At 41.5% G+C, this 15,762-nt stretch overlaps 1 protein-coding gene across 1 annotated transcript; it reads right to left on the bottom strand.

The window, feature by feature from the left end:
- Positions 1 to 646: 646 nt before the first annotated feature.
- On the bottom strand, positions 647 to 12,935 carry nudt4a (nudix (nucleoside diphosphate linked moiety X)-type motif 4a). The gene is made up of 5 exons (XM_071919280.2): positions 12,739 to 12,935; positions 7,332 to 7,442; positions 4,578 to 4,622; positions 4,166 to 4,253; positions 647 to 1,218 (listed from the first exon to the last, which is right to left on the bottom strand). The coding sequence occupies exons 1-5, from the start codon at positions 12,835 to 12,837 to the stop codon at positions 995 to 997; spliced, it is 567 nt and encodes a 188-aa protein (XP_071775381.1). The 5' UTR covers positions 12,838 to 12,935; the 3' UTR covers positions 647 to 994.
- Positions 12,936 to 15,762: the final 2,827 nt, after the last annotated feature.

Raw genomic sequence — 15,762 nt, 5'->3', positions numbered from 1 at the left:
TTGAATACTGTCGTTCTTTGGCTGTTGTCACATCTTAAAGATTTGATGAAGGCTGCTTTCCTCTGTACAAAGACTGAGATTGACCTGCCTGTCACAGTTTGAGCAGCTATCAGCTTGGCAACATTACAAGTATGGACAAATAAAATGATAGTTGATGCAGTACTCTGTAACTCCATTTCAATGTGGCGGTTGGTTTGCCGATATTCTCCTTATCTGTATAAAGGTGGTTCAAAAGTGGGGATGGTGCTGATTAGAGGAGATATGTACTTGTAAAGGTAGTATCTATGGGAGGAGCAACATTGTTTCTACTTCTTGCATCAAAATAGACTCTGCCCCCAGCTCTCTTTAGAGGAAATACGTCAGAAAGACTTGGAGTTATGGTGATATGAGATTAGTTTTACAGTTGTAGTCCTATAAAGTTCAGTAGTTTTGATTGATACAAGAAGGGTCATTACAATTCACCAAAAAATTGTAAGACAAAATTCGTACACATGTAGCTACCTCTCTTCAAAACATGTTGTAGATGGACATTATTTGGCAGTGAGTCACCATGTGGGTATGGCTTCCTTTCAGAGCCAACACTTCCCTCTGCTGGCCTCCAGGAAACCACCCAAATACTGTGTGCACTACCAATCAAGTATCATTCAGCATGTAAGACTAAAAAGGACCTTTACATTGCATAAGCAGCACACTGAGAAAAATCCCTTTTAAAGCAGTAAGCTTCAAAAAGGGACACATTTGCTCTATTAGCTGGTGATGGTTGTTAAAAAATATACATATAAAATACTAAATATACTTGGAAAACATTTTGGCACTCTTCAAGCCCACGTGAAATGGGATTCAAATCAACTTCATGAAGTCCGTACTGTACATATTAAGAGATTGCGTTAGTAATGTAACTCATGCAAAAAGTCTTTTTTTTTTCAGTAGATGTGTCCATTCTGGAGTCCTGTTAGGCAAACTGTGTCCTGATGGCAACTGCTGCTGTCGGTCCTTATCTGTTGACTAGATCTGAGCCCTGTGTGGAGCAAACGTAGTGAGGGGCGTTGTTGTCCGTCACGGGGGACACCGGGGTGTTGCCGTTAGTCGGGCTGCAGGCCGGGCCGCAGGTGGGGTTACAGGTGTTTGTCAGTCTGCGGAGATACTCTGCGTGGACAGGCTTGTGGCTCTGCAGCACTCTGATGGCTTCGTCCACCTTGAACCACTTCCGCTTCCTTCCTGTGAGAGACCGGGAGAAAGGACGAGGGGGAGATGTAACATTTACACCACGGTTTAGGCATTTCATCGATGCTCTTATCCAGAGCGACTAAGTAGGGTTCAGTGTTGTGCTGAAGGACACTTCAACACACGGTTGATGGTGAGGTGAACATGTTGAACCTGTGGCCTTTTGTTTGAGAGTCTGTCTCTCAATTCACTCGTCCATCCCGCTGATTGGTATATGATGGATGAGGAGGGGATCTGTACTGCCGTGATCTGCTTTTATCCATCACAATGTTTGATTATTAATCAGCATCAGTGTTTGAGCTCTTTGAACTTATATCACTGCTAGTTACAGTAATAATACAATTTTAACAAGAAACTAAAAATATAACACATTTCCTTTTGGCTAGTGTTGTTACAGTTACATTTTAAAGACAATTTTACAGAGTTAGTGGAACGTAATATTTTTGAAGTTGAGCTGTTAACCATGATACAACTCATATATATATATATACACTCCTTTTTTGTGTAGAAATACATAACTTTGAGTGAATTGAAGGGAGAAAGCAAAACATTTTCATGAAATGTGTCCTCTACAGCACTAAATTGATGGATATCTAAGATTCTTTGCTGATAAGGATCATGAGTGTGTTTGCAAGGTTAACTCAAAAGTAATGAGCGCTTTAATTCATTAAAAGAAACACTGTAAACGAAGTGGTTTTATTTAAAGCTAATATTTAACCTTATTTTTTGGAGGTAATTTCACCATACATGCTATCATCATCAGATTCACTGAAGCAACTCACTAAAGCTCAAAGTATTGCTGTCTAAGCTTTGAGTAGGATTGCTCAAGAGGCAAATTAACCTGAAAATGCTAAACCACAATGGTTATACAACATGCTCAGGAATAAACCTTCTCTACAGCACATAGTGCAGGACCCAACTGCGAGTGGAAATGGACATTCCTGACCTACTTCAGCTGGTGTTTATGAAGCCGTCATGTCACCAAACCTGCCAAATAAAGCATCTTCCATAAAAATAATCTGTCCAGTAAACCGTCAGCTGGAGTTATTTATACACGACTTCAAACCCACTGTCTCCTCCCTGTCAATACCAAGCAGCATTTTGCTAAGAGGAATTCAATGTGGCCTCTGACATTCAGCGGGTTGTGTGAAAGGGGAGAATCGCCCCCTTTACCCTGACACCCTGAGGTCCACTGGTGCTGGCCTTTCAGGGAGGAGGAGGAGAGAGTAAATTGGACAACACCGCGAGTGCCGAGCCCTTTCCGCACAGTCATGGCCCCTGTATAGGGCAAGGGAGGACAGGCGTGGAGGGGGCTGTGGTGAGTGATGCTAACTGGAAAACAACTGGGCACAGCAAACACGCCTCCCCCTCGTGAACAGGCTGAACTCTATGTGGGTGAAGGGAGTGAACGATCACCACTTTTTTTTTTTCTTTTTTTTCAGACCACTTACAAATAGATCAAGTTTTGAATTACCGAGTCCCTAGACGAACATATTTAAAATACCAAACACGTTCAAAACGAATTATGGTAATTATTTTTGGCTTTAGTTCATCAAATACCCATGCATAATCTGCCTTGTTGGAAACATTTCAAATTTTCAGCTAATGCGTATCACCTTACTATGACTCACTCTAAGTGTATGATGTTTGAGAGAATATATTAATATACATTTAACTGGGACAAAATAGCACAAATGTTTCGGAGCTGGCATCCACCCGTAGTCTATTTGACACCCAGCAGAATACTGCTGTTTAACAGGTGTTTGAGTGGTGAAAACAAGTTGCTGCATTTTCTCTGTCAGTATTTCAGGGCTAAAGGTCAGGTGGCCTGGGACCTATTACAGTAGACATGTACCATGTGTCCCAGTTGACCAGTTTCCAAAGTGATGACTGAAGACCCCACTCGTCTTTCTCAGTGGTTTTCCTTTCTTGGGATTTATGTTACTTTTCACCTTCACTTCAAAATAAACACACGTTTAAACAGTGAAATGTTTAGTTAAAAGGTAGTTTGTTACAGTTAATGAAGCTGATTATCATACAGTGATAAGACTAATTATAGATGCGTCCAGTTTGCTTTTATAGAAACTGACTGACCAAACCAGTGCTATATAAAAAAAGGCTCCATTAGCAGGGAAAAGTGGTTCTTGACCTTTGCTGCAATTTGCTTGTAACCCAAGAACACACTCATAAAGTTATTGAACTTCAAGTGTTCATGATCTCAAAATACACCAAATAGTGTTAACACAATGTAATGCTTGCTCAAAGAAGTCCAGGCTCTGGTTGGCCTATTGGTCTCCTATGAGTGAGATCGTACCCTGAGACTGAGACAGGGGTCTTTGACCTTTGTTAAACTCTACTGATGTAGAACAAGACCAAGAAAGTCAATTACCTTTACTTCAAGAGGCAGGATAAGTATGTCCTTACAACTGTGTAATGAAATGTTATGATCTGTGTGATGACATCATGATCTGTGTGTACATAAATGCTTGAATTTGGTTGACAAAAACTCCTCCCTATGCTGTTATTGTGTGATGAGAGAGGCCTAAATTGCTACTTAAAATGGAGAGGATTGTTGTAGTGTGCATCCTTTCATGTGTCTTTGCGGACTAAACCTTTTTCAAAATGTAAACGAAGGTAGACCTGCCATTCAAAACCAAAAATATGGGTTTGGTGACTTCAATCAACTCCAATTGGTTTGAAGAACCTCTTAGTACAAGTAAAGCCATATGTGACAGCTGACAGCTTAAATCTGTATAGAAAATACATTTGTAATGTCTGTAAATGCTCGAGTGAAATAAGTCTGTATTTTGGTGAAAAATGAGTTGCATTTGTTGCAAAAGGCTTGTTCTCCATCTTCAACTCATTTTTCTACCTATAACTATATGTAAAACTGATATGATTAAAAAAATGTGGCTAAAGGGCCAGAAATGTAGAAGCATACCTATGTTGACAGAGTCCTCCCAGTCTTCCAGTGTCTCTGTCACAGTGAGGATATAGACGTACGTCCTGTGCTTTCTGTCTTGGTTGTGCTACAAAGATTTAGATGAAGAGACTGCTTTATAGCACTGCAATAAACCATGTCAATGCATTGCATGCAAAGCTTTCATATAAAGACATGATGTAAACAGTGATTAACTGTATTGTTTCAACGGGACACCTTTTATAGACACTACAGCAGCAAACCACTTCACTCTCTAAATGCCCATGAGGACTGTCACCTATATGGCATCCTAAGCATGAGAGTAGGCTTAACACCAATGTTGAAAAGGATTTTAAATATTGTTATATAATGTATTATTACATGCTACATGCCAACTTATTACAAATCTTCCATGGCAGTTTGACAAGCTTACCTCAAAAACCCCGAGTAGCCTGCCAAGCTTTCCCTTCACACCAGCCTGTGCAGAAAAACAGGCAGGAAGAAAACAGATCAAGAGTCATCCAATACATTTACATTTGAATGAGCAGACACTAGACAGTGGTGTATATTGCCAACACAGAACATTAACTGCATTGCAAATCAGTGCAGATAAATTTGTCAGAAACATACAACACTTAAAAAAGCTGAATGAGAACACCTACTGTGCGATATTTTCAGACAGACAAAATATCAGAAGAATGCTTGACCTGGTATTAGGAACAGCATGTCTCTGCTCTCATGTGCATGCACATTCTCAATTGAGCATTTTTAGGCTGCGATACCCCGGGGCTCGGTAGCGTCCTAGCATTGCCACAGAGGTGGCATAGCAGAGATGAGCAGGTAAACATAGTCTGAACGACAGGATGATGGAGATGACTAAGGAGCAGAGGGGCACTGAACAAAAGTAAATTGCACTGATCAAGATCCATTTCTGCTTAATGCACAGACTATGTTCCATATTTACTTTAGAGGAGGGTGGCCACTGAATTTAGCTGTGGAACAGTGATCAGCTCACATGTATCCTGTACTGTGGCAGTGGAGCTATGCAGCTCATGCAGCACGCTCCAAGTCAGAGGATACTGATGGTATGTATGACTAGGTTATTGAAAAAAATTCTCCCTGTTGCTAGCTGGGAAACTGGTAACACATGACAGCATTCCAGGAGGCCATGGCTTGGTTTGGATCTTTTGAGCCGTGCTGTGTGCCATAATTCAGATTTGGCCACTCCCACGGCCAGTTTGGATTACCAGGAACCCCAGATTATATGACAAACAGAGCCCAGACACATTAGCTATAGTATGGGATAATCACCAACAAGAGATTCTTTGACAAGGTGCATCTGAAGCAATTTTCCTCCAACACTAAATGCCCACAGTCAAAACAACAGTGTTATTTACAATTGCTGTAGGGATTCTACTAAAAAGGCATAATACTGACACATGGAAATGTCAGTTTCATTCCACCAACAGCAGATGTTAGACAGAATTAGCCTGATAGGAGCTACAAATCTCACATTTGCGCAAATTAAAACTACCACATGGCTCCTTGAAGCTGATGTGTTGAACTTGACAACAGGGTATTAAAACATGATGTTCGCTTCCAACAGTCCTAGTTGGTTTGCAACTCATCCATATTCAGGAACATGTCTCTTCCAGGAGGCACAGGATGTGGGTAACTGGAAACCCTTTCCAAATGTCACCGCCATACCTCAAAGTTGTCAACACATTACTATCTGAGGCAGAACCTCACAGTCCACTCCAGTCCAGACACTCTGGACAAGCACCAGCATCCCCTTCACTAAACCACAGAACAATTAACTGGTAATCTATGCATCATTCCCCAAAATTTGGATCCCTCATTTGGATCTTGAAAAGTAGAAAAGTGGCAGCATCTCATACTGAAAACAGTGGAGCTCAGTGATGACCTCTAATTGCTGTGAATTGCTGCTGTCCTCACTTTCTGTTTATGATAATGATAATTTATGTGTGTGTGTGTGTGTGTGTGTGTGTGTGTGTGTGTGTGTGTGTGTGTGTCTCTAGCCTAGGAATTTTCAACCCTTGGCATTATTTTCCCAGTTTTTGCCATCATGATGATTGATTGTGTTCAAAATTTTATCACTTAGGCTTGTTCACTGTAGAGTTTTTTGTTCCTCCACTTTGTCAGGAGAGCTGCTCTCAAATACACACTCAAGGGCCAAAGCAATCTCTGTCAGCTGAACCGCAAAAGCGATTAAAACACTTAATTTTCCAGTTGTCCACTGCCCAAAACTCTTGTATATTGTGGTATTAAATGTTATAGTTGGCAAGTAGACTGTTGGTGACTCTGGTGCTGCGTTCAAGTCATATTGGATGTTCTGTAAATACGAACTACCGACTGGGAAAACCCGTTCACATTAACCTGCTAGTTGTAATTACGAGTAGGATATGTGGGATTTTTTGTAGACTCTGTTGTCTCCCACCTTGCTTTACAAATTTCAGAAGTGTGTGAACACAAGAGGTAAACATAGCAGCGCATTCACCAATGTCGGCAGTCCAAGGTATTAAAAATCAAAATTATCAGTTATATTCACACTAATACAATCAATACAATCAACTATAGTTACGAAAAACGTGAAATATCTGCTATAGTTCGTTTATAGTTGATTTTAAATTCATAAATACAAATGGTTTTGGATGTGAGTGAGAAAAAACAGAACGCTTTCAAGCTGAAGCAACAAACTCCTGTTCTTCTGCTTCTTCCGATATGACATGAATGTAGCAGAGACCGGCAACCGGAAAACAAGGAAGTGTGTGAGCAATGATTAAAAAGAATCAAATGGACTATTATAACTGAACTGTAGACTGAACTGTAGCTACTGAAGACATCTAAAACTGCAGTGTGCGTGTTATTGTGCTGAAAGGATGTATTTTATTCGCTTTTTGGGTTCAACTGACCCTCAACTGGCCCTTTGAGTGTGTATTGGACAGCAGTGCTCCTGACAAAGTGGAGGAACAAAAAGCTCTACAGTGAAGTGACAAAATTCTGAACACAATCAATTGTCTTGATGGCAAAAACTAAAAACTAAACTAGAAATAAGGCTTGGGGTGAAATAAGGCCTGGGTTGAAATCAGTACCTACCCTGGTGTGTGTGTGCGTGTGTGTGTGTGCATTTTCTTCACGATCCTCCAACATTGGACGATGAGCTCACCTCCTCGTACACCTCCCTGACAGCGGCCCCACACGGCTCCTCCTCGGGCTCCATTCCTCCTCCTGGCACGATCCACTGGTCCGGGTGTCGACTGCTGCTCACCAGCAGCACCTGCCAAGGAGAGAGGACTCTGTCAGGCCTCTGCTGCCAGCTAGGGAGCGTCCCTGAGCCCAGGGTGCCAGAAACACGCCAGCGGCATGCCCCACTTCAGAATTATGAAATTCACCACTAGGTGTCTGGTGGCGGCTGAGTATGGAGCTATTCATTCAGCGTGCCGCGTTCGGAACATCTCACACATCACACCACTCATTCACTGCGTTTATTTAATGCTACGTGACCGCTGCGAGGACCGCCTGGCTGTGCATCATGATATCACCTATCACCTTCTTCTCCCTATGGTCGAAATTAGTTAAATGAGCGCACAAGAGAATGATTGGAGCAACCAGCACGCCAGTTCATCAATCAGCTTATGATTTAAAGGTGTTCCTGCATTAGAAGCACTGACTGAAGCTCCAAAAAAGCTCATTACAAATACAGTCCCTGTTAGATTGGTGGTTACTAACTAACTTTTTAGACTGTTGTGGAAAGTTACAACAATATATCTGAGTCACTCATTTGTCCAGCACTTCACACTGACTTATTCTTCAACTGTGAGGAGAGTGGCAGCAGCAGGAGAAACCCTGGATTAACTACAGTACAGTCATCATTTGCTAATTTGTCAACAAATAATTAGTTTAAAACACCAACGACAATAAAACGATTTCATAATTTCAAGAGAATAAAGCTATTCTGAACTGAACTTGAGGCCTTTTAAAACCCCCACCTAACCCAACCTAAAAGATGACAAATCAGCAATCTAATCTGAAAACTGCAACCACAGACTATGTTTAACTGACCTCAAACACAACCAGTTTGGTCTTTTAGGGCAACATACCCCTCTGGAGTTGCAATCTCTTGACCTTAAGCCCTGTCTGGTGACACACTGACCCACATTACAGCCACGTGCGAATACCTTCTGAATTCTGCTGTTAGCAAACTGGGCACATGCAGCCGCCACATTCGCCAGCACTGGATAAACCCCTAATGAGTCTCTTGTCATTAAAAGGTTGATTAAGGATCAGCTCTTACCATATTTCACACTACAGGTACAGCACAAAGCACAACCGTCCCGGCACAGGTTTCCCCAACGTATAATGTGTCTGCATTCCTGCTGAGACCAGATCACTGAGGTATGACAGATCTGAGAAGAGCACTAATGATGTCTCTTTCACCACCTTCAAAGCTGGTCTCGATTGCACAGAAATTACTATGATGAGTGAAGCTTCTTTTAAACCTCGTGCTGCACGACACTTCGCTGTAACTCATTCTGTAACCAGGTCAGGAGGAAGACAGAACCCAGGAGAAATCTCAGGGCCCTATCAGATTCAGAAGCCACTACATTCAAGTGTTATATTGGTTTACACACTTCACTCCAATCCAAATCACCTACAATTTCACAATTAGCAACGGTGATGTCACCAAAAACAGACCTTGACAAGAATTAGCAAACTATAAAATTGCAACTCAAGGAATCACACAGAGTCCCTGTTTACTGCTTTGGATCACTGAAGTAAATACTTAATGCATTTAAGCAGGGTGCGACACACCTTTGAGAACAGGCACAGAGCTCAGTTCTTACTCTGTCCTCACACTTACAAACCCTCTGGAGAGACTCACAAACAGGCGATTTGAAACGTTGGTAACTATGTCAATATTTATGTAAGACCAAATAGGAGGTACAAGTGATTTTGCTATCATGTGATCTTGCGTTCAATGGCCTGAACCTGTAATAGCCATGTATGCCGACTCCTTCAACCCTGCAGAATTGGAAGTGCTGTTTCCCATCTGGTGAACTACCCTACTCTTAATACTGCCATGTTAAAGAAGATAAGAATATGGCAGTTTAACTGCAGTGCATGATTCACATTATCTTTAACAATTATTAAAATATGGACAATTATACAAAAAAGACGCCAAATGACATGAAAGGTATAGGAATAAGCTTGTATTGCAGCCCATGAAGCTGTATTGCACCTTTCTACTTTGCTTCCTTCTTGAGATCACTAATGTGACAGAACTTTACAGTTAGTGATTTTTTTTCAGCTAATTTAGCATACCAACTCTCAAACTGGAGTTTATTCAATGGGGATGGATGGGTGTTATGTAACATTAATGTGGTGTGAGGACTTTGATGTCTGATGAATGATGGTGAAGGATGGGGGCAGGGGTGGGGTTCATTTGAATCCCTGCCCCGTAAAATGTGTGCAGAGCCCTGGGGTTGTAGAAACATTGACAGCACTCTTACCGATACAAATGCATACACACACGCACGTGCAATCTGACACACGCATGTATAACACATATGCACTCGCACGTACGCATGCAGCCACACGCGCACACACACAGACTCGCAGCCAAACAGGCTTTACAAAAAGCACTGGATCAGCAGTTGCCTTTCTGCTTGAAAACCAAAACAGCTTAGCAGAGCGGGCGTAATGACCCCAACAGACACCAACACACCTCAGTGTGAGGGCACAGACTGAACACGTCCATTTGACCTTTATAGTGTGCCACACTTGATCTCTTTAGGATGAAAATATACCATAAAACATCACTGTAACTACTTGGGGCTGCACCAATACAAATACTGTGAACATTTATTATGCTAATACAAAGCTATAATGGGGCACAATGTGGGGTAAAATGTAATACCAAGGGCTGTGTGTTGGAAATTAAAGCAAAGAGATTTTATTGGGCCAGATCAGTACTATTCACTGGTACTGAAAGTTTAGCCTACATTTATCACTGGAAGTGAAAAAAGTGGTTTCAGTGCATCCCTAGTGGAAACATGTTGTGTCATTTCATTTACATCACAATTACAAGTAAAAAAAAAAAAAGACAATATATTTTGCAGTATACAGCTACCTTGAAACATTTAGCCTAATTCAGTTGTTTACATCAATGTCTCTCTAAAATATGGAAATTATTTGTAAAACATAACAGATAATTAAAAAAAACTAATAATGTCAGTGTAAATATAGCTGCTCCTTCCCCAGGAAAAATATTGGCACACCAGTGAGAAGTAGCGTCCTATTTTCATATCTCTCACAGTGCTGTTATCGTAGTTTACAAGCGCCCAGGCTACACACAATGTGTCATGCTTCTAACTCACAGATGTTTTCCCCTTGTACTGTACGGGGGAAAGGAGACGGATGGATTTTTCTGAGTACAAACAACACTGACTTCCTTGTCCTGTCTAGCGTTTGTCTGCAGACCTGTTCCTGTCCACCTGGCCTCCTCACGTCCACAGTGACTGACATGTTGGGGACAGGACTGTAAACCAGGCATGCAGAGCGGATGGATAGCCTGACACAGAAAGTGTGAAACATGCAATCAAAGCAAGGACACTAGAGAGTGAAGGACATGGGTGAGACGGTGCATGGCATGTCAGACAGTCTCAACTTCCTTCTCTCCAATCAATCAATAATCAAAGAGGCTTTAGCATTTATGTCAGCACTCTGTCACGGAAGCCCATAAGAGGACAGAGTGACAGGCATGAGAGAGATGAGTAGAAAAGAGACACCGTGATGAAGCAGCAGAGAGAAAGTCAGAGTGATGGTGAGGAGGAGAGGGTGGGAGCAGGCGGAGTAGGAAAGTAAATCTGTTAGGGGACAGCTAGTGCCTGCACCTTGTTTCTATAAATTGCAGCTGATAGGTCACTTGGTGTTTAGCACATAGTGTAACACTCACCCTCCACCCCACTCCCCCTATCACATGTGGGCCTGAGATGGGTTACCGTCACTAGGCAGACACGTTACAATCTAGGACACCCCGCCTCCCCCCCTTTGTACCACTATTTCCATGTTAAATCATGATAAGTCTTAACTATTTCAATTGGCCAGACCAAATTCCCTCGTAAGTACAGCAGCTTCAAATGACAAAAACAATGTAGTAAGTATTCTAGGCTGTGCATATGTTCTTTATCTGCTGATCTTAAAGATCAATTTAAGCCACAGAATGTGTCCACTGGGCGATAGATACAATCCTCCTACTTTGTTATGGCAGCCCCCTTAAATCACTATTTAAAGTGAAGATGTGCAAAGCTCCTTGTTATCCACATTTCCCTGTTAGGTGGCATGATTTGATTTTATCTGAAACTTTAAAACTCCCTACTTTCATTTAAGATTGATTTGTTTTAACCCCTATACCTGCTCAGGTATAGACTGATTTTAAATTAAGCACACAAATGCTGCAAGGCTCCAATCCAATTATTTTTCAGTTAGGGAACAATCAAAGCCAGAGTGCAAATGGGATGAAATGTACCAAGAGCAGAGATGGCAGCTCTTTTGTGGTGCCTCAGCAAAAGGTTAGTGATCACATTAACACGTGCGTTGACCCTCAGATAGAAATGGCCCTGTACAATAAGCACAACAGCTGAGGCCTCAGGCCAGTGTTGGAAAGCCAACACCGCCTCAGTCAGTGAATGTAGATGCAAAATTTCATAATGACAGCTAGTATTTATAGGCTGAGGTGCATTACTCGTCATGGGCGGCAGTAATATTTATAATCACACAATATTAGATCTATGAAATGTTATCTATGGTGGAAACAATATATCCTCCAATAAGCCCTTAGTTTTAAGTATACTGAAAATATGTAACAGGCTCTTCTAACTCAGTGTGGGCACCAGTGACTGTCAGGACAGTGAGGGTGTCCTGTTATGAGTTATGGAGGAAAAAAGATTTACTGTAGCAGTACTCTTAGGCACTTAATAACTGGATTTCCTCCTGGACAGGAAAAAAAAAAAACCTGGAAAGAGTGTTATTATGGTCTCGTGCTGGGTGGTGGTTACAGTGGGTGCCAACTTGTAAGGCCTCATGTTGTTTAATAGGTCAAATATTTGGCCCTTCAGCCAAGATGGTGTTCACCCCTGTCCAACATCTCACTTAAAGAGCTGCAATACTAGCTTGCTCTATCTCACACACACACACACACACACACACACACACACACACACACACACACACACATACACACACACACAGTCTCTATATGCTCAACAGACTAAAATTCTCCAGCAGGATTACAGCCTTCAGTGGATTCATTCCAAGGGTTTGGGTTTCAATGCAATACTATCAGATTCACAGATTCAGTACAATCTAAGCTTTTCATCTAAAAGCAGGCTAGAGATTGTGAGTCACCAAAAGTTTATGAGCTAAATGAATTATCTTCTGTCAAAATATAGCTTGTAAGTAAAGGTCTTGCCATCTGCGACCTGATAAATACTAGCGTAAACAGTTTTAAAACAACCAACTTCGGCCCTCGACAGACACAGACAAGGGGGTTTTATATGATAGACACAGCTTACCTCGTCCTCTTTTTCGTTCTTGAAACATAAACATGCCGCTCGCCTCTTGAACCCTTCGCCGTCGTAAGTCCTTGTCTGGTTTGGCTTAAACTTCATCATATATTCCCAGTTTCCGAGTGCCAGGAAAGCGTCAAAATGTTGAGGAAAAATCGAAATCAGGATCCAACCGGACGAAGTGCCTTCGGCCGTCCGAGAGTAGGAGAGCAGCAGTGGATCACCGCTATATTCCCAAGCACTTCCTCCGACAATCCCAATTAAAAACTGTGCACTTTATTCATTCCTAGGCTATGAAACGATATTACAGTGTATCTGCTCGTATACTCTACCTACCATCGTGGTTTGGTGCCGTTGTCAACATGCATGTCCCTACAACTCACTCACATCTGTGGTCAGTGAGCAGCTACCAGCTGACCTCAGAGCTGCGCAACAGTGCGATGCCAAACTGCCTATCAGCACCTACGTTGCGTTAAAGACTGAGTAGATGTTCATTATTAACACGGCGATTTCCAAGCGAAGCATGAATGAAGTGCCTTTATACAGCAGGCAACTCAACATGGCCGTGTTCGATACGGTTGCTTAGTAATCATTAAAACGTTGCGTGCGTGATGCCTTTCAGTGACTTTCTCGGAATGACTAATGCTGCTTTCAAGTGCTGCTAGTAAGCTGCTGGTTCCGAACTAGGAACTACGACTCAAGTGCCTTTAGTTGGAAATAATAACAAAATGGACCCTTAAAAAGAGTGGCTGCTGGTGGCTGTTGTTTTATTTTGGAAATGAAGCGGCACAGAGCTACTTTGTGCTGCAGCAGTGGGGTGGAGAGGATAAAATACACATCAGGATTGTAACTGGTGTTTTAATTAATTTAGTGGCCAATAGTTGTTGCATACATAATTTTACTATCGGTTGTTGACACCGCTCTCATGGTCTCTCCCCCCAAATTTCCCTCTTTCCCAGTCGAATTTACCACCCTATTGGATCGTTCATGGGCTTTACGATATTTCCGATAGGACTTGGAGGAGGCACGAGCCTATTTCCAGCTGTTTTCTCAGAAGCTAATCAGTATACGATGCCTCTAAATATTCAGTCACAGGGGCAACTAGCATAACAACAGTTCATTCTAGGGCAATTTTCTACTGTAAGTTAAAGTCTTCGTTCCTACACACACAAAAATGAACACATGCTTGAAAACCACACTCATTGAAGTGAAACAGCCTGGTGGTAACACTCGCTGGATATTTAATGTCCCTTGTAGGTGAAACCTGCAGTAGGTAAAGTGTTGTAATACCAAGCAAAGGTTAGAAAGCACAGGGCTTCCCTCTAGCGGGTAAAGTTGGTCTGTTTACTGTCGAGGGGCGTATTCAGCGGCGAAAACGTTGCGAAGTGTTCACAAATGTGTTCACAAATGGCTTCACAAATATTCCCTGATGAAATATTGAGTATCAAACATTCATTTGCAACAAGTAATAGTGGAAAGTAATAGTGTTTTTGGATAGTGATCAAGTGGGAGCATGTAGGCTATAGAAAAATAAGGTGGTGCCCAGAATTAACTCTGTGACACTACAAGGCTACCATAGAGGAAGATTATTATGAGTTTACATTACAGAGAAGTACATAATGAGAGAAATAAAAGATCACTAACCAGTTAAAATCATATTCAAATCCAAAAATCCTACAGCCTCTGGTTGGCTACTAAATTTTTCACCCTAAACCTAAAAAAATATAGGCTATATATTATTTTACAACCCAACCTCTGGAACCTCATTGGAATTTGTCACAAGATGGTTGTTTGAGTCATAAAGTTGCCAGCTGATTGAGAGCATGTAGCCCTATCCGGAAAGGCAGTCAGGAGATAATCTTATAGTTATGGAACATCAAATGATCGGGATTAGGTTAATTAAGGAAGGATGGAACAAAAGCATGTTTAAATCTGAAGGATGTGTGTCAGTAGCCAAAGAGCTTTGGATAATTAACAAAGCTATAGGACTAATTTGAAACAGCTCAAGGTATATGCCATCTGTTTCAAGGAAAGTAGGCCCCCAGCCTTAGGGGCAACTACTGCCCAAAGATTGGTTGATTGATTGGCTGACAATTTAATTGATGAGATAGATCCATTATTTGCTTATACATTACCAGTGAATCCCTAATATATTTGATTGGAAATGCAATCATTTAATAGTGTTCTTGCAGTGTCCAAACACATATAACACAAAAACAGCTCTTGTCCTCGGCAGATGTCGTTGTTCAGATCAAAAGTGCATAACTCTCCCACTGCTGTTACAATCTCACGTGTATTATGTACTTTGTAATCAGCAAGTTCTGAGCACTCATTACAGTTTAGTGATTCATCTTCATCATTACTAAAGTATGTGCCATCTGTGCTAACAAAGTCTGTGAGATCCCCTCTGCCCAGATGGCTCTACTGTCCCTGCCAGCAGAAAAGTAGCAATACTACTGGTCACATACTACAATTCAAAAGCACCAATAGTCTTTATAACATTAAAGAGTGAGTTTGACTGATTTCTCTAAATGTTACAGTCACAAAGTTTGTCCTCAGCTTGTGGTGGAATATAGGGAGAGTCATAATGCCACCGATTACATTCAATAATCTGAGAAAATCCTCAACTTCATAGGGAATTTGATTGAAATGGCATTACAGAGTACAGTGAATTAAATATGACAGGGATTCTACTTGCAGTGGCATTATGGCCATCTATTCAAAGCTAACTCTTCTGGGAAAGTTAATGCAACCAATCAATCATGGTAAAATGAATAACTTGTCAATACACAAATGAATAAGAACTTTGTCATGAATTTACACAACCAGCAGTAGCGCTAGTTGCCACACTCCCCTTACATTTGGCCTGGTTAATCTGTCCCATGTGGTGTCCCATCATGTGCCATGGAGGGAAAAGAGTCTGCAGGTTTTCCTTCAACCCAAACACATCAGCTGATTTCACTGAATGACACAACCTCAAGCAGAGAGGAACAACTAATTAGTGAAAACACTTGGTGATTGGTTGGAAGG

Source organism: Centroberyx gerrardi, chromosome 4 (assembly GCF_048128805.1).
Source record: "Centroberyx gerrardi isolate f3 chromosome 4, fCenGer3.hap1.cur.20231027, whole genome shotgun sequence".
NCBI lineage: Eukaryota > Metazoa > Chordata > Actinopteri > Beryciformes > Berycidae > Centroberyx > Centroberyx gerrardi.
This window is presented reverse-complemented; position numbering and strand designations above follow the sequence as displayed.

What these genes read in the sequence shown, in the direction of transcription:
- nudt4a (XM_071919280.2), bottom strand. Translation starts at nt 12,837, where the DNA reads ATGATGAAGTTTAAGCCAAACCAGACAAGGACTTACGACGGCGAAGGG. An exon ending in AGAACGAAAAAGAGGACGAG is followed by an intron (nt 7,443 to 12,738) that starts GTAAGCTGTGTC and finishes TCTCCTTGGCAG; the next exon opens with GTGCTGCTGGTGAGCAGCAG. An exon ending in GGAGGACTCTGTCAACATAG is followed by an intron (nt 1,219 to 4,165) that starts GTATGCTTCTAC and finishes GGTCTCTCACAG; the next exon opens with GAAGGAAGCGGAAGTGGTTC.